Here is a 27881-nt window from a genome sequence, read left to right as displayed (position 1 = left end):
CATGGGGGTTAGGTTAGGTTTCTGACAATGTGCTCTACACTGCCAAACAGGAGAAAAAAAGAGTTTTCTAGTGAGAGGAAACATGCAAACTTCTATTCAAATGTAACTTATGATCCTAGCTGATGGTGGTACTGGACACATCACAGTCCAGAGTTAGACCTGGCTTAATCGACTGCCGATGTTAGTTCTGCAATTTGATTACCACAATCGTAAATCACTTAAATATATTCATGTGAGGCTGTCAATGTACTTTAAATAAAAGAGCATACATTTATTACACAAAAGAAAAAGAAAATTTTGAAAGATGTCAGAAATGATAAAAAGAAAGATTCAACCCTTTATCCAAGCAATATTTTTAAATTTACTCAAGTCCTGTTAAGTATCACTCCCACCTTCAGTTTAAAGTTTCTGACAAGTTTCCTTTCAGTGATTTTCTGCATATTCACTAGGATTAATTCTGTTTGGCTTTCCACAAAACACAAAGAAAAACAAACTGACTTTTCTCTTCACTTTGCCTAATTTGAGGCTGTTAAATCAGCTTAAGACTCTCCAGCTCTGGCTTGAAGACTTCCACAAACTAATCTGTTCTTCCAAGCTCAACCTCGTTGTGGCTTCTGAGAACCAGCCTTTATAGATGAGAGACCCTTCACTAAGAAAACACCTAGCAATGATCTAACTTAGTAACTTATCTCATCATTTATCTTAAGTCACATCATTTATTAGCAAAGCCTTCAACTCATTATTCCATATGATTTTTGCTTCTTTCTTAAGATCAGACCTTCACATCAATAACATCAAAAATTTCATTTTATCTTTACTTTAGAACCAAGTTCCCAAATAATAATATATTAAACTTTCATCACAGTTTTCTGTTTGGCAATTTTAGAACATATCTGGTTGATGAAGTAAAACTCTAAGAATACAGATGCTATGTTACTCTTTATGTTATACAACTGGAAAGGATATAACACTTAAAGGATAGATCAGGGATTATGGATTGGCCAAACTCATTACTGCTGCATTGCTGGAGCCCACCTTACCATTTGGCAGGCATTTTGACATTTGTGAATTTCTGTCAAGCTATAATGAAACATCTTTGTCTTTTAATATGTCTTGAACTTACACTTGCATTAAAATGAAGCCTGATGTGAGGTGAACCAACCTCTTGGGCTCAAAACTAAGTGGTAAGAAAATGGAGCTATAAAGACTGAAAGATTCCAACCAAAAACATCACATCATTGGGCAGAACAAAGATAATTTTAAACTAAAACAGGGGTGTACACACAAACAGACATGTCGATCAAGTGCTAGCAAACCCCAAGATGTCTTGCCTAGAACAACTGACCATAAGCAATGGCCTCTGCTGTTGCAACTGCGTCTGTAATGGGGCTTCAAACAGAAAAAGATTGCTAGCAAAAATAACTCAATAGCCATAATAATTGGGTGAGAAATAAGAAAACCTACAAAATGGAAGTCGTATTTGAAAAAGAGATTGCACACAGTATAAAATATTTAAAATTAACTTCCATTTCTTATTTGAAATGGCTTTTACCTGCCAATGAATGTTTGGAATATGCTAATTATAGCTGGTTTGCTAATGTTTTGTAAAGTGAAATCCTGCCCGTTCTTTTCACTGGTGTCACAGAAATTATTTGTCTTTAAAATTAACAATCTCTTAGGGGATCAGAACAATATACAGTAATCTGGAGTTCATAAATATGAGAAGCAATCTCACTGAAACATGAGATTGCTACAGGGTTTGACCTAGTTAGGTGCTGAGGCTGTTTCTGTGGGCTGAAGTGTGTCAGATGGGGAGCAGCTTTTTTGGACTGAGATAAGAAACTTCATCATTCAAAGGGTTGTGAATATTTGAAATTCTCAAGTTGACAGTGTTCTGAATGCTCAGTTGTTGAGGGTATTTAAGTCTGTGATTGCTTAACTTTTGGATTCTAAGGAAATCAGGATATAGGAGGACAGGGTGGAAAAGTGGAGCTGAGACAGATGATCAGCCATAATCTTATTAAATGGCAGAGCACTCTAAAAGACACAATGCCTAAACATCTTATAACAATTATTTTTTTTCATGAGACATCTCCAGGTTAGGTAAAACTTGAACATGAACCTACTAGCCAAGAGACAGGGACACTACTAATTACGCCACAAGTCCGTCACATGGCCTTATAATGAACCTATTTGTTTTTCTGAACATTTTCAAAGTGTCAACGTGAATTCACATCTTTAATTAGAATAAAAAGTGCAAATTATTTCAGCCATTTGCTTCAATATTAATTTTTCACTGATATCAGAGCTCATTTCATATTTCTGGAAATTTCAGAATATAATTCTGCTCTAAGTTCAGCAATGATAAACATCTGGATTAGTGGTGCTGGAAGAGTACAGCAGTTCAGGCAGCATCCAAGGAGCTTCGAAATCGACGTTTCGGGCAAAAGCCCTTCATCAGGAATAAAGGCAGTGAGCCTGAAGCATGGAGAGAATGATAAACATCTGGCAACTCATTGCAGCTGACTGTTTAACTGCTGCAGTATCCCAACCACGATCTCCCGCAGTATCTGAAACAGCAGAGACAACGAATTAGACATTTACATTACGGTTAAATCTCACCCAAAAGAGTTCTGTTCCCACACCATAAAAACTATTCTTTCTGACGTTACAAATTACATAATACCAAGTTATCGTCCAACAGGTTTAACTGGAAGCACTAGCTTTCGGAGCGCCGCTCCTTCATCAGATAATTGTAGAGGACACAATTGGAAGACATAGAATTTATAGCAAAAGTTTACATTGTGATGTAACTGAAATTATACATTGAAAAATACCTTGTTTGTTTGTTAAGTCTCTCATCTGTTAGAATGACCATGATTAGTTTCACTTCTTTTATATGTAAATCACAAGACTTTTTAAAAAATAGTTACATTCTCAGGATGGTGTCAGCGCAGATAAGATGTTGAAGATGTTAGCCTCCTGTGTTCCCTGTCCGTGCCATAATGCTTAGATTGATTCTAATCTAAAACGTGAGTTAACAGAGTTTTACATGGATTCATACAGTTTCTGAGCAAAATACTATGTAACTCTGCAAGTACAAATTCACCCCACAAACTTATATGTGTTGTTGTGTGTGTGTGTGTCTGGGGTGAGGGTTTGTGTCTGTAAGAGAGAGTGTATATGTGTGCGTGTGAGTGTAAAGTGATCTAAGTCTGTGACAGAATGCACGTTGTAAGAGTGTGTGTGTCTGGAGTAGGGGGTTGCGGTTGTCTGTGAGAGAGAGTTTATATGTGTGTGTGAGTGTAAAGTGTCTAAGTCTGTGAGAGGATGCATGTGAGAGTGCATGGTACGTTGGGGAAATCGAGCAAAGGCTACGGCAACGGATGAATGGGCACCGCAGAACAATCAACAGACAGGAGTTTTCCCTCCCATCTGGGGAACACTTCAGCGGTCCAGGACATTTGACCTCAGACCTTCGGGTGACCATGCTCCAAGGCCGACTTCGGGACAAGCAAACAGCGAAAAGTGGCCGAGCAGAGGCTGATAGCTAAGTTCCATACCCATAGGGAGGGCCTCAACCAGGACCTTGGGTTCATGTCACACTACAGGTGACCAACATTACTCTATATACATACACACACACACTCCTATACACAGATATGCATACAGGCACTCCTAAACACAGACACGCACAAAGACACTTGCACACACTCCCACATGCACCTTACACTCACACACACAAATACAGTCTCTCTCACAGACACTCACAAACCCCCACCCCAGACACAGACACACACACACACAAACCCACATACATACATACACATATATGTTTGTGGGGTGAATTTGTACTTGCAGAGTTACATTGCACTTTGCTCAAAAGCTCCATGAATCCATGTAAGACTCTGTTAACTCACTTTTCAAATTAAAATCAGTCTAGACATTATGGCACAGACAGGGAACACAAGGGGCTAACACCTTCAACATTTCAATAACTGATCTGGGCTGACACTAATTGTTACAGTTAACCTGAGGATGTAACTTTTAAAAAACGTTTTGTGATTTACATATGAAAGAAGTGAAACTAACATGGTCATTCTAACAGATGAGAGACTTAAACAATCAAGGTATTTTTCAATGTATAATTTCAGTTACATCACACTGTAATTTTTTGCTATAAATTCTGTGTCTTACAATTGTAAACTCCACAATCACCTGATGAAGGAGCGTTGCTCCGAAAGCTAGTGCTTCCAATTAAACCTGTTGGACTATAACCTGGTGTTGTGATTTGTAACTTTGTACACCCCAGTCCAACACTGGCATCTCCAAATCATTCCTTTCTAAAGTGTACATCCAAATACAATATGTTTGAAACTACAAATTGCAACAGGTGAATAAGGAAAGACAGGTTACAGATTCAGATGACCTCTCTCAGTATGAACAATCAAAACCACATAAAAAGTCAAAAGTGAGAACTTTGTCACTCTTCCTTCTCAGTTAACTGTAAAAAATTGTATTTCTCCACTTCCCTGTGCTGCCTGTCAAGTTATTCAGGTTGTAATTTTCATTGAGAGCAAATAACCCATGTCATATAAATATAGACTGCAAACTCACTGACTTTTCTTCTACCTCTTGTCTATGGCCAATGAAATTAATTGCAGTTTCCTTGCTGAGATCAATGAATCTAGCACAGGCTATGAATAAAACCAGAGAGCTTCTCACTCTGCACTGACGTACTATTGGAGTGTGTAGAGCAGAAAACACACCATACCACAACGGTGATAGATAATGTACTCAAATAGAGTTTACGCCATTTGGCTACATCATATTTGAGCCCATAGAATCAACAGCCTAAATAATTTGTTTATTATTCATTTTAATTCAAATAATATTTTTTTTCTTCTAATTTCATGCCGCAAACCAAATGCAAACAGTTATCAGAAGTTAAAAATCAGACAACACCAGGTTATAGTCCAACAGGTTTATTTGGAAGCACTAGCTTTCAGAGCGCTGCTCCTTCATCAGGTGGTTGTGGAGTATGAGATCGTAAGACACAAAATTTATAGCAAAAGTTTACAGTGTGATGCAACTGAGATGAAATATTGAAAAAGACATTCCTCAGACTAGAAGACCAAAACTGCACAAAATATTCAAGCTGTGGCCTCATCAAAGCCCTATATAACTGCAACAAGACATTCCTACTCCTACTCTGAAAACCTCTTGCTATGAAGGCCAGCATGCTATTAGCTTTCCTCATTACCTGCTGCACTTGCATGCCAATCTTCAGCAACTGTTCCACGATAACACTTAGGTCTCGCTGCACCTCACCTTTAGAGAGATGCAAGTTTAGAGGGAGTTGAATATTGCCTATGACAGAGCATTCTAGCAAGGAAGAGAAACTTAATAGACTTGTTTTCTTTAGAGCAGAGAAGGCTGAGGTTGGACTTGATTGAGGTGTATAAGAATATTAGTGAAATGGACAGCCATTCCCCTCAAAGGGTCAATAATAGATAGGTCACATTACTAAAGTGAAGGGCAAGAGGGTTAGAGGGGATTTGAGGTAAAACATTTTCACCCAGAAAGTCTGGAATGCCTGGGATGGTAGTACAGGCGTGAAACCTCACAACCTTTTAAAAAGGTACATGAATGAGCACTTGGAATGTGCTAACATACAAGATTAGTAGTCAGATAAGGAGTTCAGACAGGTTATTGAAGACTTGATGGCCAAAGGGCCTCTTTTATGCTGTATGATTCTATGACCAACTAAGGATACTGGAGAATTACTGCACATTAAAGGATGTTACCAGGTCGCCATTTTCATGGCTTGCTTCCTGGCAGCACTATTGAAAATAACAGCTTATCCCCCAACAACAAGTGGTGGAAGGGTAACACCTCACCAACAAGAAGTGGAAGGGTAACACCTCACCAACAAGTGGTGGAAGGGTAACACCTCACCAACAAGAGGTGGAAGGGTAACACCTCACCAACAAGAGGTGGAAGGGTAACACCTCACCAACAAGAGGTGGAAGGGTAACACCTCACCAACAAGAGGTGGAAGGGTAACACCTCACCAACAAGAGGTGGAAGGGTAACACATTGCAAGCACTTTACATGGAAAATGCAATCATTGCCAGGCAAACTACAGTTCACAAACAAAACCAATTTGACAGACAAACACCACCACCATTCTGGAGTATCAAGAACAGAATGTTAGCCCTAAAAGGCAAGAAAAGAAGAGACTACAGGAGACTGGCAGCTAACAATAAAAGTAAATCCAAAGGTCTTCACACCTTCTTAGTAGTTAATGGTGGGACAGGGAGGAGTAGAGCAAGAAAAAGGATATAAGCATGTAGGCTGAAGCATAACCAAAGTATTAAATTAATACTTTGTTTCCACCTTTACCACATACATTTTCTTCCACATGCATGAAGGGCTTAAACTTCATACAGAAATGGTATTGAATAGATTGCTGTACCTAAATGTGAATAAGGCACTGGCATCAAAGAACAAAGAAAATTTACAGCCCAGGAACAGGCCCTTCGGCCCTCCAAGCCTGTGCCGATCCAAACCCTCTACCTAAACTTATCGCCCGATTCCTCAGCATCTGTATCCCTCTGCTCCCCACCTACTCATGCATCTGTCCAGATGCACCTAAAATGAATCTACCGTGCCTGCTTCTACTACCTCTGCTGGCAACACGTTCCAGGCACCTACCACCCTCTGTGTAAAATACTTGCCGCCTGTATCCCCCTTAAACTTTTTTCCCCTCACCTTGAACTGGTGACTTCTAGTTATTGAATCCCTCACCAGAGAAAAAGCTTATCTCTCTCCACCATCTCCACACCCATCATGACCCCTCAATCAGGTCCCCCCTCAATCTCCTTTTTTTCTAATGAATACAATCCTAATCTACTCAACCTCTCTTCATAGCTAACACCTTCCATACCAGGCAACGTCCTCGTAAACCTTCTCTGGACCCTCTCCAAAGCGTCCACATTCTTTTAGTATTGTGGCGACCAGAATTGCACACAATATATTAAATGCGGCCAAAGTCTTGCACAATCTTGCCAGCTCTTATACTCAATACCCCATCCAGTGAAGGCAAATATACCATATGCCTTCTTGATCAGATAGGGCAGATACAAAGACATTGAAGGATGTGACATTGGAGTTTGCACAGCACTGGCTAATATCTTTCAATCGTTCTTAGGCTTCAAGATAGTGCCAGATCAGAAAACTGCAAATGTAACGAGGGTGTCAATATAGGTCTAACAAAAGACACAGTATGGGCAAAAGAGCATTTGACTGTGGTGGAGACGCAATATAGAAGTATGAGAGAACAGCAGAGGTCTAATACAGTCTGTCACTCCAGAGCAAATCAGCGGAGTTTGAGAAAATTCAAAAGCGGCATCAAAGGAAAGCAAGTAGTTGACTGGATGGTGAGCGTTTTACTCATTTATAAACTCAAGAAGTATTTTTAGCTTATTTTATTGGTTGTTGAATTTTTCCTATTCATCTTACTTCAGAAGATCAGGATGCAGAATCAGTTTGAGTGGATAGAAGGGTAAAGTCATCACTAGTGTCTTTACGAAAGAAACAAACTTTGTAGTGAATGAAACCTTTGAAGAGCAGGTGTGCATGCTGGAATGGATAGAGATAGAGGAAGCTGATGTGCTGAAAATTTTGTCAAACATTAAGATTGACAAGTCGCCAGGCCCGAACCAGATTTGTCCTCGGCTGCTTTGGGAAACGAGAAATGCAATTGCTTTGTCACTTGCGAAGATCTTTGCATCCTCGCTCTCCACCGGAGTCGTACCTGATGACTGGAGAGAGGCAAATGTAATTCCTCTCTTCAAGAAAGGAAATAGGGAAATCCCCGGCAATTACAGAACAGTCAGTCTCACGTCTGTCGTCTGCAAGGTGTTAGAAAGGATTCTGAGGGAGAGGATTTATGACCATCTGGGAGAGCATGGCTTGATTAAATGCAGTCAACACAGCTTTGAGAGGGGCAGGTCATGCCTCACAAACCTTATTGAGTTCTTTGAGGATGTGACTAGAAACATTGATGAGGGTCGAGCTGTGGATGTGCTATATATAGACTTCAGCAAGGCATTTGATAAGGTTCCCCATGGTAGGCTCATTCAGAAGGTCAGGAGGAATGGGATACAGGGGAACATAGCTGTCTGGATACAGAATTGGCTGGCCAACAGAAGACAGCGAGTGGTAGTAGAAGGAAAATATTCTGCCTGGAAGTCTGTGGTGAGTGGTGTTCCACAGGGCTCTGTCCTTGGGCCCCTACTGTTTGTAATTTTTATTAATGACTTGGATGAGGGGATTGAAGGATGAGTCAGCAAGTTTGCAGACGACACAAAGGTTGGAGGTGTCGTTGACAGTATACAGGGCTGTTGTAGGCTGCAGCGGGACATTGACAAGATGCAGAGATGGGCTGAGAGGTGGCAGATGGAGTTCAACCTGGATAAATGCGAGGTGATGCATTTTGGAAGGTTGAATTTGAAAGCTGAGTATAGGATTAAGGATAGGATTCTTGGCAGTGTGGAGGAACAGAGGGATCTTGGTGTGCAGGTACATAGATCCCTTAAAAAGGCCACCCACGTGGACAGGGTTGTTAAGAAAGCATCTGGTGTTTTGGCTTTCATTAACAGGGGGATTGAGTTTAAGAGTCGTGAGATCTTGTTGCAGCTCTATAAAACTTTGGTTAGACCGCACTTGGAACACTGCGTCCAGTTCTGGTCGCCCTATTATAGGAAAGCTGTGGATGCTTTGGAGAGGGTTCAGAGCAGATTTACCAGGAAGTTGCCTGGACTGGAGGGCTTATCTTATGAAGAGAGGTTGACTGAGCTCGGACTTTTCTTCATTGGAGAAAAGGAGGAGGATAAGAGACCTAATTGAAGTATACAAGATAATGAGAGGCACAGATAGAGTCGATAGCCAGAGACTATTTCCCGGGACAGAAATGGCTAACACGAGGGGTCATAGTTTTAAGCTGGTTGGAGGAAAGTATAGAGGGGATGTCAGAGGCAGGTTCTTTACACAAAGAGTTGAGAGAGCATGGAATGCATTGCCAGCAGCAGCTGTGGAAGCAAAGTCATTGTGGACATTTAAGAGACTACTGGACATGCATATAGTCACAGAAATTTGAGGGTGCATACATGAGGATCAATGGTCGGCACAACATCGTAGGCTGAAGGGCCTGTTCTGTGCTGTACTGTTCTATGTAATCCACAAACTTCGCCCAAAAATAACCACAGTGGGACAAAGTATACAAAAATAAATTTTCGGTGCTTGTGATAAATGGATGGCAATAATTAAACTGTAAAAATCATTAATAATAGTATTTCAAGGAGGTTCATAAAATGATTTTGAGATATTCGAAGTTCTTTGAGAAGATTTGTAGATCTGGTTGTGGATGAGGTTGTTAGCTTGCTCACTGAGCTGGTAGGTTTGTTTGCAGATGCTTCGTCATGAGGGTGTTCTGTACTGCTTTCTATTTGTGTGTCCCAATTTGCTGAGGTGGGTGGTGCCATTTCTAGTTTTATTTCTTAGTGTTTGGTATAAGGGATCTAACTCTACATGTTTGTTAACGGAGGTCCAGGTTGAGGGCTGGGCCTGCAGGAATTCCCATACATGTCTCTGTGTGGCTTGTCCTAGAATGGATACATTGTCCCAGTCGAGTTAGTGACCTCCTATGTCCGTCTGAACGGATACAAATGGTAGTTGATCACGTCTCCGGGTGGCTGATTGGTGTTCATGCACCCTGATGGCTAATTTGCTTCCGGTTTGCCTTCACGTTTGTGGCTGTCTTTACATGTATGGAATGAGCCGCCAGAGGAAGTGGTGGAGGCTGGTACAATTGCAACATTTAAAAGGCATCTGGATGGGTATATAAATAGGAAGAGTTTGGAGGGCTCTGGACCAGGGACTGGCAGGTGGGACTAGATTGGGTTGGGATATCCGGTCGGCATGGACGAGTTGGACCGAAGGGTCTGTTTCCGTCTCCACGACTATGACTCTACGTAGAAAGGATCCCATACCCACAACTAACAGAACCAATGTTATATACGAAATACCATGTAAAGAATATTTACCATGTAAACATTAAGGCAAACCAGAAGCAAATTAGCCGTCAGGGTGCATGAACACCAACCAGCCACCAAGAGACATGATCAACTATCATTTGTGTCCATACACACGGACAAATGAGGACACCAACTCAGCTGGGACAATGTATCCATCCTGGACAAGCCAAACAGAGACATGTATGGGAATTCCTGGAGGCCCAGCACTCAACCTGGACCTCCATTAACAAACATGTAGAGTTAGACCCAGTATACCAAACACTAAGAAATAAAACTAGAAATAGCACCACCCACCTCAGCAAATCGGGGCACATAAATAGCAAGTGGGACAGATTGTCAGTAGCTGTCATAGTATGGTTGTTGGTTTGTAGGCTACCATGATACCTAGGGGTCTAAGTAGTCCAGTGGTCATTTCTGATATGTTCTTTATGTATGGTAGGGTGACCAGTGTATTCAGACGTGTTGTGTCTTCCTATTGTGGTCTGTTATGTAGGTACTGGCGGAGGGTTTGAGCCTGGGAGAGGCTAAATAGGCTGAAGCTATTGCCGTACCATTTCTACATGCATCAGTTATTTCTCTGTTTAGTGCCCACTCCACCATGATGTTATTATTTGGTGGCCTATAGCTTATGGCCATCAGTGACTTTTTCCCCTTATTTCCTATTTCCACCCACATTGATTCAACATTTTTCTCCGTAGAAACTATATCATCTAACAGAGCTGCATCAAGACATTACTTAAACAGGCCACATCACACTGCAGTACCCAGGAACTACAAGCAGCTGAATAAAAATACCGATACAGTACATTATTAAGGATATTATAAAGGATGAAATGACGACACATCTGGATAGCAGTAACAGGATAGGTCAGAGTCAGCATGGACTTATGAAGGGGAAATCATGCTTGACTAACCTTCTGGAATTTTTTGAGGATGTAACTCTGAAGATGGACGAGGGAGATCCAGTAGATGTAGTGTACCTGGACTTTCAGAAAGCTTTTGATAAAATCCCACATCGGAGGTTAGTGAGCAAAATTAGGACGCATGGTATCGGGGGCAAAGTACTGACATGGATTGAAAGTTGGTTGGCTGATAGGAAACAAAGAGTAGTGATAAATGGCTCCATTTCGGAATGGCAGGCAGTGACCAGTGGGGTACCGCAGGGATCAGTAGTGGGACCGCAGCTTTTTACAATATATGTTAATGATATAGAAGATGGTATTAGTAATAACATTAGCAAATTTGCTGATGATACTAAGCTGGGTGGCAGGGTGAAATGTGAGGAGGATGTTAGGAGATTACAGGGTGACCTGGACAGGTTAGGTAAGTGGTCAGATGCATGGCAGAAGGAGTTTAATGTGGATAAATGTATGGTTATCCACTTTGGTGGCAAGAACAGGAAGGCAGATTACCTAAATTGATTCCATTTAGGTAGTAAAGGGGCAGTACAAAGAGATCTGGGTGTTCTTGTACACCAGTCAATGAAGGTAAGCATGCAGGTACAGCAGGTAGTGAAGAAGGCTAATAGCATGCTGGCCTTCATAACAAGAGGGATTGAGTATAGAAGCAAAGAGGTTCTTCTGCAGCTGTACAGGACCCTGGTGAGACCACACCTGGAGTACTGTGTGCAGTTCTGGTCTCCAAATTTGAGGAAAGACATTCTGGCTATTGAGGGAGTGTGGCGTAGGTTCACGAGGTCAATTCCTGGAATGGCGGGACTACCTTACACTGAAAGACTGGAGCGACTGGGCTTGTATTCCCTTGAGTTTAGAAGACTGAGAGGAGATCTGATTGAGACATATAAGATTATGAAAGGATTGGACACTCTGGCAGCAGGAAACATGTTTCCGCTGATGGGTGAGTGCCGAGCCAGAGGACACAGCTTAAAAATACGGGGTAGACCATTTAGGACAGAGATGAGGAGAAACTTCTTCACCCAGAGAATGGTGGCTGTGTGGAATGCTCTGCCCCAGAGGGCAGTGGAGGCCCAGTCTCTGGAATCATTTAAGGAAGTGTTGGATAGAGCTCTCAAGGAAAGTGGAATCAAGGGTTATGGAGATAAGGCAGGAACAGGATACTGATTAAGGATGATCAGCCACGATCATATTGAATGGTGGTGCAGGCTCGAAGGGCAGAATGGCCTACTCCTGCACCTATTGTCTATTCAAGAAGAACGGGTAGCCGATAAACCCAGTTCGCCAATTCTTAAACAACAAATCCAAACTAGTAGTCACAACACACCCAGAAACCCTAGCCACACTACCACACAGCAAAGACGTCTCGGAGATGACTACCAGACACCATGGCAACATGGTAGCCCACAAACTGATTAACACACTGAAACAACTACTGAAGAAGCTAAAGGATCCTATACCAGCAAAACAAATGTCATTTACAAAATACCATGCAAGGACTGTAAGAAACACTACATCTGACAGACAGGCAGAAAACTAGCCATCAGGATACATGAACACTAACTAGCCACCAAAACACATGACCCACTATCACTCGTATCCTTACATACATATGCAGAAGGACACCACTTCGACTGAGACAACACATCCATCCTAGGACAGGCTAATCAGAGACATGCATGGGAATTCCTAGAGGCCTGGCATTCAAACTGCAACTCCATCAATAAACACATCGAATTGGACCCCATTTACCAACCTCTTAGAAAAGGAGCCACAAATGATATCACCCACCTTAAGAGATCAAGACACACAAGTAAAAAGTGGGACAGAACACCAGTACTTTACTGGAGGCTCACTGATTATATGACCTAGCATGGTGATTAAATATCTGAAAACAAATCTGCCAGCTCAGCAAGCAAACTTACAACCTGAACCTTAACCTAAGCCACAAATCTTCTCAAAAACTGCTATATCATAAGACCATAAGAGTGGAAGTAAGGCCATTCAGCCCATCGAGTCTACTCCGCCATTCAATCATGGCTGATGGGCATTTCAACTCCACTTACCCACCTTCTCCCCGTAGCCCTTAATTCCTTGAGACATCAAGAATTTATCAATCTCTGCCTTGAAGACATTTAGCATCCTGGCGTCCACTGCACTCCGCGGCAATGAATTCCACAGGCCCTCCACTCTCTGGCTGAAGAAATGTCTCCGCATTTCTGTTCTGAATTTACCCCCTCTAATTCTAAGGCTGTGTCCACGGGTCCTAGTCTCCTCACCTGACAGAAACAATTTCCTAGCCTCCACCCTTTCCAAGCCATGTATTATCTTGTAAGTTTCTATTAGATCTCCCCCAGGATCCTCAGCGGTTCCTCATATGTTAGACCAACCATTCCAGGGATCATTTGTGTGAATCTCCGCTGGACACGCTCCAGTGCCAGTATGTCCTTCCTGAGGTGTGGGGACCAAAACTGGACACAGTACTCCAAATGGCGCCTAACCAGAGCTTTATAAAGTCTCAGTAGCACAACGGTGCTTTTATATTCCAACCCTCGAGATAAATGACAACATTGCATTCGCTTTCTTAATCATGTTTACCTTTAGAGAATCCTTGACTAGCACTCCCACATCCCTCTGTACTTTGGCTTTATGAATTTTCTCACTGTTTAGAAAGTAGTCCACGCTTGAATTCTTTTTTCCAAAGTGCAAGACCTCACATTTGCTCACATTGAATTCCATCAGCCATTTCCTGGACCACTCTCCCAAACTGTCTAGATCCTTCTTCAGCCTCCCCACTTCCTCAGTACAGCCTGCCTGTCCACCTAACTTCATATCATTGGCAAACTTCGCTAGAATGCCCCCAGTCCCTTCATCCAGATCATTAATATATAACATGAACAGCTGCAGCCCCAACACTGAACCCTGCGGGACACCGCTTGTCACCGGCTGCCATTCCGAAAACGAACCTTTTATCCCAACTCTCTGCCTTCTGTCAGACAGCCAATCCTCAATCCATATCAGTAGCTCACCTCGAACACCATGAGCCCTCACCTTACTCAGCAGCCTTCCATGTGGCACCTTATCAAAGGCCTTTTGGAAGTCTAGATAAACCACATCCACTGGGTTTCCCTGGTCTAACCTACTTGTCACCTCTTCAAAGAATTCCAACAGGTTTGTCAGGCACGACCTCCCCTTACTAAATCCTCTCTCACTATCACCCTTATGTCATCCTTAATCGTCAGAGCTACACCACCTTCCTGCCCTTCTAAATATTCGGAAGCCTCTGGATATTTAACTCCCAGTTGTGACCACCTTGCAACAATGTCTCTGTAACGGCCAGGAGAAAGTGAGGACTGCAGATGCTGGAGATCAGAGCTGAAAATGTGTTGCTAGAAAAGCGCAGCAGGTCAGGCAGCATCCAAGGAGCAGGAGAATCAACGTTTCGGGCATGAGCCCTTCTTCAGGAATTCCTAAATCATACCGATTTGCAATGATTTGAGCCATCAACTTGTTGTCTTTGTTTCAAAAGCTAAGGGTATTCAGGTAAAATGACCTTATGCTAAATTTAATACCTTCTTTTTGAATCTTAACACCACTATCAGAATAATATCTGCATCTAAATATTCTCTCCTTTTCTGTCACTACTTGGTTTCCACTCATTTTAGTGTTACACTGCTCAGCTGCGAGTTTGTTTTTATTTAACATCTTAATTCTCTTTCTTTAAGCCCTCACCCACTCTAGCTAACTCAAAGCCTCCCCTTGGGTTCCCACCCACCTGCCAAACTAGTTTAAGAGGATACAGAAAATGGTTACAATGAGTTGCTGGGTTTTGAGGGTATTAAATATGAATAGAGGAGAGATTGGCCAACTTGTTTTGTTTTTACTTGAACATCAGAGGCTGAGGAGCAATCTGATAGAGGTTTATAAAATTATGAGAGGCAAAGATAAAATGGATAGTAGGAGTCTTCTTCCCAAGGTAGAAATGCCAATTATTAGGGTACACAGATTTAAGGTAAGAGGGGGCACGTTTGAAGGAAAGGTGAGAGGCACATCATTTACACAGAGGGCGGTAAGTGTCTGAAATATGTTGCCAAATGGTATAAGCAGATACAATAGCAATGTTTAAGAGGCATGTTAACAGAAACATGAATAGGCAGGGATTAGAGGAATATGGACCACTTAGAGGCAAGGGGTTTTTAGTTTAGAAAGGCATCGTGTTTGGCATAGGCTTGATGGTTTGAAAGGCCTATTCCTGTACTGATCTTGGTTCTTTATCAGGCAGGTACATTCTGATTAGTGAGACAAAGTTAATATTTAGTTGAAATCAAAAGAACTGCAGATACCAGGAATCAGAAACAAAACAGATATTGCTGGAGAATCTCTGCAGGTCTGGCAGCATCCGTGGAGAGAAATCAGAGTTAATGTTAGGCATCTAGTTACCTTTCTTCATCAATCATAGGATTACATCACCTGATTAAGAAGAAAAATTTATCTCCTAAGCACAAGGGAAGTAACTATCATTGGGAAGATGTCCGTTGTCATGGATGAGGATGTAGCAGACCTCATGCTGAAGAGGCAGCAGAATAAATTGCTGCATAGCAAGTGCAAATCCCTTCCTATCTACACAATAAATTTCACAGTCACTCTGCCCAAGAAGGGTGCAAATAATAAACCAGGAAACTAAAGGCTAGTCCTTCTAACCTCCGTGGTGGAGAAACAATTGGCAGCAACTCTGAGGGACAGAATTAACCTGCACTGAAGATCCAGGGATAATTAACTATAGTCATCATGGTTTTGTTAAGGGGAGGTCATGTCTGACCAACTGGATTATATTTTTCAAACAGGCAACTAGGTGTCTACATGAAGGCAATGCATTAAACGTAATCTAGTCAGACTTCAGGAAGGTCTTTGATAAGGTGCTGCATTTGAGACTGATAGCAAAAGTAACAGCCCATGGGATCCAAGGAAATCTGGCTAATTGGATTCAGAACTGGCTGAGCAGCAGGAAACAGAATGTGATGTCTGAAAGGTGTTTTTGTAGCTGGAAGCCTTTCTGCACAGGGATTCCTCATGGATTAGTGTTGTGGTCCTTGCCATAAAAGAATGCTACTTGAACGTAGGATGATTGTTAAGTTTGGAATAATACAGGTTTATTGTTCTTTGAAAGTGGAGTCACAGGTAGATAGGATAGTGAAGGCGGCATTTGGTATGTTTATTTTTAATAGTCAGTGTATTGAATATGGGAGTTGGGAGGTCATGTTGCAGCTGTACAGGACACTGGTTAGGCCACTTTTGGTTCAGGTTCAGAAATGATTTACAAGGATGTTGCTAGGGTTGAAGGGTTTGAGTTATAGTGAGAGGCTGCATTGGCTGGGTCTATCTTCCCTGGAGCGTTGGAGGCTGAGGAGTGATCTTATAGACGTGTATAAAATCATGAGGGACACGGATAGGGTGAATAGATAAGGTCTTTTCCCCAGAGTAGGGCAGTACAGAATTAGAGGGCATAGGTTTAAGATGAGAAGGGAGAGATTTAAAAGCAATCTAAGGGGTAACTTTTTCACATGGAGGAAATAAGCTGCCAGAAGAAGTGGAGTACAATAGTACAATTACAACATTTAAAAGACATGTGGATGGATACATGAAAGAAAGGGTTTAGAGGGATATCTGCCAAACGCTTGCAAATGGGACTAGATTAATTAAGGGTATCTGGTCAGCATGGATGAATCGGACCAAAGGATTTGTTTCTTTTCATGCTGTACAGCTCTATCAGCAGCCTGATCAGCTTCCAAAATCAAATACTGGTTAGTGAGTGGGACTCCAGAGGAGTGCTGCACTACCTGCCTGTTCTATCTGGACTGCCTAATGGTCATTATTCCCTTCTCATCTCCAATCCCTTGAGATGTGGCGTGACACCTCTCTAAAGTGCTATTCACATAACACACAGCCTGGAGGATGCACCAGTGTCTTCAACTGCTGCTCACTCTTGAAATTTGGAGCTCCAGCTTCTACAGACGAAGCACTTCCTGTACACAACTCCACATATGCATTACTCTAGTATAAAACTCAAACTGCTTGCTTTCAGGTGGGTGGTTTCTCAGCAGTTCAGAAATATTCTGATGGAAGCATGGTCTGAAGCATTTATAAAAAATAACACTCATAGCTATTTTCAAACATCTGTAAGCTAATTGCAAGAGACCCAGAGAGGGAAGTCTTGTTACAACTGTACAAGGTATTGGCAAGCCGACACCTGGATTGCAGTGTATAGTTTTGATGCCCATATAGAGTCATAGAGATATAAAGCACAGAAACAGACCATTCGGTGCAACTTGTCCATGCAGACCAGATATCCCAAACCAATCTAGTCCCATCTACCAGCAACTGGCCCTTATCCCTCCAAACTCTTCCTCTTTATATACTCATCCAGATACTTTTTAAATATTGCAATTGTACTAGCCTCCATCACTTCCTCTGGCAGCTCATTCCATATACACCCCACCCTCTGTGTAAAAAAGTTGCCCCTTATGTCTCTTTTATATCTTTCCCCTCTCACTTTAGACCTTTGCCCTCTTGTTCTGGACTCTCCCTCCCCAGGGAAAAGACTTTGTCTATTTATCCTACCTATGCCCCTCATGATTTTCTAAACCTCTATAAGGTCACACTTCAGCCTCAGATGTTCCAGGAAAAACAGCCCCAGCCTGTTCAACCTCTCCCTCTCGCTCAAATCCTCCAACGCTGGCAACATCCTTGTAAATCTTTTCTGAACACTTTCAGGTTTCACAACATCTTTCCGATAGGAAAGAGACCAGAATTGCACACAATATTCCAACAGTGGCTGAACCAATGTCCTGTACAGCCATAACATGACCTCCCAACTCCTGTACTCAATATTCTGACCAATAAATGAAAGCATACCAAACACCTCCTTCATTATCCTATCTACCTGCGACTCCACTTTCAAAGAACTATGAACTTGCACTCCAAGGTCTCTGTTCAGCAACACTCCCTAGGACCTTATCATTTCCCAAAATGCAGTACCTTGCATATACCTAAATTAAACTCCATCTGTCACTTCTCAGCCCATTGGCCCATCTGATCAAGATCCCACTGTAATCTGAGGTAACCTTCTTTGCTGTCCACTGCACCTCCAATTTTGGTGTCATCTGCAAACTTATTAACTATATCCCCATGTTCACATCCAAATCATTTATAGAAATGATGAAAAGTAATGAACCCAGCACTGATAATTATGGCACTCCACTGGAAACAGACCTCCAGTCTGAAAAACAACCCTCCACCACCACCCCTTTGGATTATCTAAAGGGGATCTCAAGGTGTCGACAGAAACATTATGTCAAAGAGCTGTTTCAACCTTGAACACATCTTTTGTTTACAGGTAGAATGATTAAAAACTTGGCTCACTGAAATGCTGCTGAGAACAGTCCTGGACAGTCCAGGCACCATATCTAAATGACTGACCTCCCGCCCTCTCTCTATCCCCCCACACTTTCCCTGGAATTCTGCACAGGGGTGTACCCTAAACCCCCCCCTTCGCCAGATAATCTCTCCAACGTCGTCCTATACAGGGCAAAGGTGGAACCTGTCAAACGTTGCAGTAAAAGTGTGTGTGCGTGTGTTCGTTCGTGTTCGCTTGGAGACTTACCCCACAAAAGTAGTAGCAGCAGTCTTACTATTGGTGTACAGTCTGGCTGCTCCTCCAGGGTGGAGGGGACGGCTGAGGTGGAGGGGGGCAGTGGGGATGGGCAGGTTTTGGAAGGGGGGAGGGGGGGGGCTGGGGCTCGTGCACAGTGTGCTGCTGCCTAGTCTCCTGAATGGGAAGCAGACTTCACAGAAAACTGCAAGCCCCAGAGGAAATCAATGAACCGAATAATCAATTAGCCAAACGAAACAGTGCCCGTCCAACTTGTTCAGATAATCAAGGTTCCTCTGTACTCATTTAGTATCTCGCCCCATCTCCTGCGGCTCCACACAAAGGCCGCCTTGCTGATCTTTGAGGAGCCCTATTCTCTCCCTAGTTACCCTTTTGTCCTTATTTTATTTGTAAAAACCCTTTGGATTCTCCTTAACTCTATTTGCCAAAGCTATCTTGTGTCCCCTTTCTACCCTGATTTCCCTCTTTAGTATACTCCTGCTTTTATACTCTTCTAGGGGTTAACTCAATCTATCCTGACTATACCTGACATACGCTCCCTTCTTTTTCTTAACCAAACCCTCAATTTCTTTAGTCATCCAGCTTTCCCTATACCTACCTGCCTTTCCTGATATTCAAAATAAGAAAATATAACTGGTATTGAAGGCTGTTCAGAAGTGATTACTAGGCACATACCTGGGATGAAGTGGATCAAAAATAGTTAAACAGATTAGGTCTTTATTCATTAGAGCTTAGGAGGAGGAGGAGATGATTTTATTGAAACATACAAGATTCTGAGGGGCTTGACATGATAGATGTTGAGAAGATATTTCCACAAGTTGGGGATTCTCAAAATATGGAACATAAGTTACAGAAAAAGGTGACACTCATTTAAAATTGAAATGCAAAGAAATCTCTTCTCAGAGGGTAGAGGATATCTGGAATTACCTACTTCAGAGAGTCTGGAGACTAGGTCACTTATTTAAATAGGAGGTTGACAGTTTTTAAAATATCAGGGAGCTGAGGGCTATGCTGAGCTGGCATGAAAGATTAGGAAGACGTGGCAGATCAGCGATGATCTTATTGAATGGTGGGACCGTCTTGAGGGGTGGAATGACATATTCTTGCTCCTATTTCTCATGTACTCATGTTCAGTGGGTTGCTGAACACACTTAGTTTCAAGCATCCAATTAAGGGTGACAGAAAGATGTTGTTGAGTAGCATTCTGGGAGAAGTTGGTTCAGTCACAATGACTGCATAGCAGATCAGTTAAGTGTCGGTCTAGGTGAATATCGAGCTTCATTAAGAAAGGTGAGCAAGATAAAGACAAGGAAAGGTGGACAGCATTGGGAAAAGACTGAGGTCCTTCTGCCAAAGTTAAATGTGGATTCGTTGAGTTATCAGACCCTCCTCATTCCTCAATTGCATGTAAATATGTCTTGCTCAAGAAAGAGATGCCTTTGGTTTTTTTGGATAGAGTAAAACTCCAATGTTTGTTTCCTTGATATGCTGCTGTACAAAACTGTACTGCATTTGTGACTATGTACTGTATATTCAGGAAGATTATTGCTAAAATATATTGGTAAAAATTTTAAAAATTATTTTATCTTAGTATAAAAGGAATAGGGATGATGGTTAAGGCAGTGGTGTGCTTCTCCTGCCACGGAACAGTCTAGTGTCTGTTATGACTATGTCAGAAGAAAGTGTGATGAGCTTCAGCTCCTCACAGACCTATCAGCTTGGTTGGAGCAGTAGTTGAACATACTGAGGAGCATACAGGGGGTGGGGGCAACGAATGCGATAGACACTAGTTACGGGAAGGTGGTCGCACTGCAGGTCCAGTCAGGTAGACCAGATACTGTTGGAGGGGATAGCCTCTTAACAGAATATAACAGCAGCAGCCACACGTAATTCTGTGCCTTCTGATCCCAATTTTTTAAGGCATTTGGACTCAAAAACAGTGTACTGTCACCAATGAGATCCAAACTGGATCCAGACAGGTGGAGCCAGCTATGAGTTCACCTTTGACATCTATCTTAAAAGAGAAATGCAGACAGTTTTAGTTGATTGACTGATATGAGCAGACTGGAAAGGTCAACTTCCACCAGCCCAAGGACCGGCTGATGAGGACATCAAAACTGTTGAGATGCTGAAGGAGGGATCAAGGAAGAGGATGGAGTCCTTTATCAGCTGTTTCATGACAAGGAGAGCCAGGGGAGGCAACTCATCCTTTTCAACAGTATCAAGTGTGCTATAGCTAATTACCAAGCAAGACACCAAGTGACAGAAAATATGTCTGCCCTGACCAGACGGCAGTGTTGCTGCCCAGGGTGGTTACTGCTAAAATTGTGAAATATATTTTTGCAAAAGTCAATGCAGGTAAGCAACTTCAGCCCAGTACAGGGAGGCCTACTCCCATCCTGGAAAATGGTGCAAGAATGACCTGACAGGTGGCAGAAATTGAAACGACAAATTGTGTTGATCTTCTGATTCTTACAGATCTAACTGACTTAGATCCCAATACTGGTGACATGCCACAAAACCTTGACCTCATGGACAGTACAGTACAGATGAGCAGGTGAGGAGATCTCCAGCAAATTGATATCACCCAATCATTACTATTTGCCCAGATCAGTGATGCAACAAGAGAATACTGCCACTAATCTGGACCTGAATATTCTAGCCATCATGGCACGACTGAACTTGCTAATCACGTAATGGTTTAACCTTAATTTTCCTTCATGTTTGTAATGACCTGACAGCAGCAGAATAAACAATCAATGTTTCATGTACTTTGGGCAATCCATGTGTTCAATATAAATATAAATATTATTTATAATATTAACAGAGAGGTTGTTGGAATGGGTATTCATGGCAGATGGAATTTATTTTGGCAGTGTGAAGTGATTTATTTTCATAGAAAGAACATGAAGAGACAAACACGGTGCCTCAGTGGTTAGCACTGCTGCCTCACAGCGCCAGGAACCCAGGTTTGTTTCCACCCTCAGATGACTATCTTTAGAGTTTCACATTGTCTGTGTCTGCAAGGGTTTCCTCCGGGTACTCTGGTTTACTTTCACAGCACAAAGTTGTATGGATTAGGTGGATTGGCCATGCTAAACTGCCCGAAATGGCCAGATATGTATAGGTTTTAAGTGGACTAGCCTTTGGAAATGCAGGGTTACATGGATAGGGTCGGAGGATGGACCTGAGTGGGATGGTCTTTCGAGGGTTGGTGTGAACGTGATGGGCTAAATGACCTGCTTCCACCTGTATGGATTCTAGGATTCTATGAAATAAAGGGCTCAATTCTAAAGTGGAAGACTTGGAGGAAGGAAGTGAATGTACTGTAGCCAAATTTGCTGATGACGCAAAAATAAAGAGACAGGTTGGTACAGGGATACAAACAGTTAACAGAAAGATATCGATAGGGTAAGTAAATGGCCAATAAGTTGGCAAATGGAGTATAACGTGGGAAAATCTCTCTCTTTAGAAGACGCAACGAAAGAGCAGGGAGATGGGGCAAATACTAAACAAGTATTTTGCATCAGTGTTTACAGTGGAAAAGGACATGGAGATATAGAATGTAGGGAAATAGATGGTGACATCTTGAAAATGTCCATATTACACAGGAGGAAGTGCTGGATGTCTTGAAACGCATAAAAGTGGATAAATCCCCAGAACCTGATCAGGTGTACCCTAGAACTCTGTGGGAAGCTAGGGAACTGATTACTGGGCCTCTTACTGAGATATTTGTATCATCGATAGTCACAGGTGAGAAAGACTGGAAGTTGGCTAACGTGGTGCCACTGTTTAAGAAAGGTGGTAAGGACAAGCCAGGGAACTATAGACCAGTGACGCTGATGTCGGTGATGGGCAAGTTGTTGGAGGGAATCCTGGGGCACAGGATGTACAAGTATTTGGAAAGGCAAGGATTGATTAGGGATAGTCAGCATGGCTTTACGCATGGGAAATCATGTCTCACAAACTTGATTGGGTTTTTTGAAGAAGTAACAAAGAGGATTAATGAGGGCAGAGCGGTAGATGTGATCTACATGGACTTCAGTAAGGTGTTCGACAAGGTTCCCCATGAGTCAGATCTCATGGAATAGAGGGAGAACTAGCCATTTGGATACAGAATTGGCTGAAAGGTAGAAGACAGAGGGTGATGGTGGAGGGTTGTTTTTCAGAGTGGAGGCCTGCGACCAGTGGAGTGCCACAAGGATCAGTGCTGGGCCCTCTACTTTTTGTCATTTACATAAATGATTTGGATGCGAGCATAAGAGGTACAAGTTAGTAAGTTTGCTGATGACACCAAAATTGTAGGTGTAGTGGACAGCGAAGAGGATTACCTCAGATTACAACAGGATCTTGACCAGATGGGCCAATAGGCTGATAAGTGACAGATGGAGTTTAATTTAGATAAATGTGAGGTGCTGCATTTTGGGAAAGCAAATCTTAGCAGGACTTATACACTTAATGGTAAGATCCTCGGGAGTGTTGCTGAACAAAGAGACCTTGGAGTGCAGGTTCATAGCTCCTTGAAAGTGGAGTCGCACGTAGATAGGATAGTGAAGGCGGCGTTTGGTATGCTTTCTTTTATTGGTCAGAGTATTGAGTACAGGAGTTGGGAGGTCATGTTGCAGCTGTACAGGACATTGGTTAGGCCACTGTTGGAATATTGCATGCAATTCTGGTCTCCTTCCTATCGGAAAGATGTTGCGAAACTTGAAAGGGTTCAGAAAAGATTTACAAGGTTGTTGCCAGGATTGGAGGATTTGAGTATAGGGAGAGGTTGAGTAGGTTAGGGCTGTTCTCCCTGGAGCGGTGGAGGCTGTGGGGTGACCTTATAGAGGTTTATAAAATCATGAGGGGCATGGATGGTATAAATAGACAGTCTTTTCCCTGGGGTCGGGGAGTCCAGATCTGGAGGGCATAGATTTAGAGTGAGGAGAAAAATATAAGAGAGACCTAAGGGGCAACTTTTTCACGCAGAGGGTGGTGTGTGTATGGAATGAGCTCCAAAGGAAATGGTGGAGGCTAGTACAATTGCAACATTTAACAGGCATCCTGATGGGTATATGAATAGGAAGGGTTTGGAGGGATATGGGCCAAGTGTTGGCAGGTAGGACTAGATTGAGTTGGGATATCTGGTTGGCATGGATGGGATGGACTGAAGGTCTGTTTCCATGCTGTCCATCTCTATGACTCTAAGAACAGTATTATTTAAATAGAGAAAGCTGCAGAAAGTGGTAACCCAAAAGGGACTTGGGAGGCAAGAATCACAGAAAGCTTACACACAGGTGCAGCGGTCAATCAGGAAGCTAAATAGTATGTTGGCCCTGATTTCGAAGAGATTGAGTATAAGAATATTCAAGTCTTACTGCAAATGTATAAGATTCTGGTGAGACCACATCTGGAGTACCGTCAACAGTTTTTGTCTGCTTATTTAACGAGAAATATTATTTCATTCGAGGCAATTCAGAGAAGGTTCACAACTTTGATCCCTGATAATGCAGGGATTGTCTTATGAACAGTCTATTGCTGTTCTTATCTTTTATAGATCTTACGGAGAAGGTCTTGAGTGTATATATGGATAAATCACTGATGTGGCAAAATAAGTTGAGAGCATGCTTAATAAAACTATACTTTAACAGGAGGGGGTCAAAGTACAAAATCAGGAAAATCATGTTAAACCTGAATGAAGTATTAGTTTGGTCTCAGCTATGGTTCTCCATTCAGTTTGCCACCACAGTTCAGGAAGGATGTGAAGACACAGGAAAGAGTGCGGAAAAGATTCACAAGAAATGGTTCCAGAGAAGAGGGACTTCAGTATTGCAGATTTAAGAAGTTGGGACTGTTCATTTTGAAGAGGAGGTTGCGAGATTTGATAATCTCAAAATTATGAGGGGTCTGCATAGAGTAGAAGGAAAAAAGCTGTTCCCAGTAGTGAAAGGATTGAGAACTAGAGTGTATAGATTGAAGGTAATTGCCAAAAGAAGCACTCACAGTCAAGAAAAACTTTTTTTTTAAAAATGCAGCAAATGGTTAGGATTTTAACTGCATCACCAGAGGGTGTGGAGTTCTGATAAAAAAAATCTGAAAGGAAATACAGCATTAACACCAATTTCAAGGAGGTACATCACTAATGGTTTTTTTGAGATTGTGTGTGTGTGTGTGTGTGTGTTGGGGTGGGGGGTGAGAGTGCTAACATTCAAGCTTAAAGAATGTTGTGCAAACATTTGGGCGGCACGGTGGCACAGTGGTTAGCACTGCTGCCTCACAGCGCCGGAGACCCGGGTTCAATTCCCGCCTCAGGCGACTGATTGTGTCGAGTTTGCACATTCTCCCCGTGTCTGCGTGGGTTTCCTCCGGGTGCTCTGGTTTCCTCCCACACTCCAAAAATGTGCCGGTCAGGTGAATTGGCTAAGCTAAATTGCCCGCAGTGTTAGGTAGGGGTAGATGTAGATGTAGGGGTATGGGTGGGTTACGCTTTGGCGGGGCGGTGTGGACTTGTTGGGCTGAAGGGCCTGTTTCCACACTGTAAGTAATCTAATCTAATCTAATCTAATTATCTCAGAGCTAATAAAGCAGGTGATAACATGCACAAGTATTTTCTATTTTGCCATCCATGTGCTCATCAAAGCACTTCTCAGAAGTTGTTCAATGCTGATTGTAAGTTAGATATCAATTATCTGCCATAAAGAAAACTGATTTTCTGCCAGCGTCTTGTGCTCAAGCACTGTTTTGGACTCTGACCTGTGGTTTGCAGTGTTCCTCAATCCAGCTGAAGACGCAAGCTGACAACTCCTGGAAGCTGGTCACAGAGATGCAGGCATTGAAGGTCTGAAACAGGGAGTCCATGATGCTCTGAAATATACTGAACTTGACTTGATCAGTCACCTGATCCTTGCCTTGGTGAGGATTACTCCGATGGGCTTTTACAATTGCTTCATAATTCCTGAAAACAGAAAAATACTTAGAACAGAACGTTACAGCACAGTACAGGCTCTTTGGCCCTCGATGTTGCATTGAGCTGTGAAATTAATCTGATGCCCATCTCGCCTACACTGTTCCATTATTATACATATGTACGTCCAATGCCCATTTAAATGTCCTTAACGTCGGCGAGTCTACTACTGTTGCAAGCCGGCTGTTCCTACTACTCTCTGAGTAAAGAAACTACTCCTGATAACTGTCCTAAATTGATCACCCCTCAATTTAAGCTATGTGCCCTCTTGTTAGCCTTCACTATCTGAGGAAAAAGGCTCTTACTCTCCATCCTATCTCACCCGCTGATTATCTTATACATCTCAATTAAGTCACCTCTCAACCTTATTCTCTCCAACGAAAACAGCCTCAGTTCCCTTAGCCTTTCCTCTTAAGACCTTCCCTCCATACCAGGCAACATCCTAATAAATCTCTGAACCCTTTTCAAAGCTTCCACATCCTTCCTATAATGCGGTGGCCAAAACTGCACCCAATACTCCTGGTGCGACCTTACCAGTGTCTTGTTCGGCTGAAGCAAGACCTTGTGGCTCCGAAACTCAATCCCCCCACCAATAAATGCCAACATACCTTATGCCTTCTTAACAACCCTATCAACCTGGGTGGCAACGTTCAGGGATTTATGCACCTGGACAGAGATCTCTCTGTTCATCCACACTGCTATGAATTTTACCATTACCCCAGTACTCTTCATTCCTGTTACTTCTTCCAAAGTGAACTACCTCTCACTTTTCCGCATTAAACTCCATTTGCCACTTTCAGCCCAGCTCTGCATCTTATCTATGTCCCTCTGTAACCCACAACATCCTTCGGCATTTCCAAAACTCTGCCTACCTTAGTGTCGTCTGCAAATCTACTAAACCATCCTTCTACGCCCACCTTCAGATCAGTTATAAGAATGACCAATAGCAGTGGCCCCAAAACCGATTCTTGCGGCATACCACTGGTAAGTGAGCTCCATGATGAACATTTCCCATCAACCACCACCTTCTGTCTTCTTTCAGCTAGCCAATTTCTGATCCTTGTAGTTCAGCTTGCAATAACTTGCATCACCTGGTTCCATTTTTATTTATCTAATCATAACCAGGGTATCACTTGCAATGGCTTCAGTTTCCACTCTAACACCACTTACTATGGTGTTCTCCAATCTAACCTCAGCCTCCTCCTATTTCTCATGTACAAGCTTCCTTACAATGACATCATTTAAAAACACATCATCTGATAATTCTCAGCTCTACTTCACCATCAGGTTTCTCAATCCTTTCATTATCTAATTTGTCAAACCACTTGTTCGATATTCAGTGCTGGATAAGCAAAACTTTCCTAAAGACCAGGAAAACTTTTCTCACCACTGATTCCATCACTCCCCAATTGTCCGAAGTTGAATTACACTGCTACCAAACTTGGTGTTATTCTTAATCCTGGGATATGTCTCCACCATGCTTAAGATCTCCTAATTCAACCTCTGTAACCTCACCTGACGCTGCAAAGCCTCAACCTATCTGCTGCTGAGACTCTAGATTTAACTATTCCAACACACGCCTGGTCAATGTCCACTTCCTACCCTCAGTAAAACTGAGATCGTCCAAAACTATGTTGCTCATGTCCTAACCTACACCTAGTCAGGTTCATCCAATACCATTGTGCTCGATGAAATACAATGGTGCTGGTTAAGCAATGTACCAATTGCAAAACTCTCACCCTGGTTTTCAAATTCATCCATAGCTTTGTAATCTCTTTCTGTTTAATAACGCTCCAAGGTGCTTCTCTAATTCAGCCCGCTTAGGTGACCCCAATTTTGATTGCTCTATTATTGGAGACTGATTCTTTAGTTCCCTGGACCCAAATCTCCCTCCCTCTGCATCCTCCTGTTTCTCTAACTCAAATTCCTCCTTTATGGAGACCCTTAAAATCTTTAGGCATCTTACCTAATTACTTCAGTGTTGTATTTTATAATGTCTCTGAATTTGGAATTAATCAGTATATAAAACCTATTGCAACTTAAGTGGTCTAACAAATTTTACATCTTAACATTATCACCATACCAGTCTTCTTTCCCAGATGTAATGTCACTGTACCAGTAATACAGAAGGAGAGGCCAATACTTTTTGAACATGAGTTTGAATCCCAAAATAGCAGATGATGAAATGTGAATTCAATTAATAAATCTGGAATTAAAAAGCAAGCCTAATGATGACTATCAAACGATTA

General features: G+C 42.3%; 1 protein-coding gene across 2 annotated transcripts in view; it reads right to left on the bottom strand.

The window, feature by feature from the left end:
* Window positions 1-245: 245 nt before the first annotated feature.
* The window catches only part of mlx (MAX dimerization protein MLX), a 58416-nt gene continuing 30780 nt past the window's right edge, over window positions 246-27881 (bottom strand). For both annotated transcript variants that reach the window (XM_072561142.1, XM_072561143.1), the window contains exons 7-8: window positions 25422-25623; window positions 246-2570 (exon numbers count right to left, since the gene is read on the bottom strand). In XM_072561142.1, coding sequence (XP_072417243.1) covers window positions 2514-2570; window positions 25422-25623 — 259 coding nt within the window. In that variant the 3' untranslated portion in view covers window positions 246-2513. The remainder of the gene's footprint in view (window positions 2571-25421; window positions 25624-27881) is intronic.

The sequence above is a fragment of the Chiloscyllium punctatum genome, chromosome 42, assembly GCF_047496795.1.
Source record: "Chiloscyllium punctatum isolate Juve2018m chromosome 42, sChiPun1.3, whole genome shotgun sequence".
NCBI lineage: Eukaryota > Metazoa > Chordata > Chondrichthyes > Orectolobiformes > Hemiscylliidae > Chiloscyllium > Chiloscyllium punctatum.
Note: the sequence above shows the minus strand (reverse complement) of the source record. Positions and strands in the feature narration are given on the sequence as shown.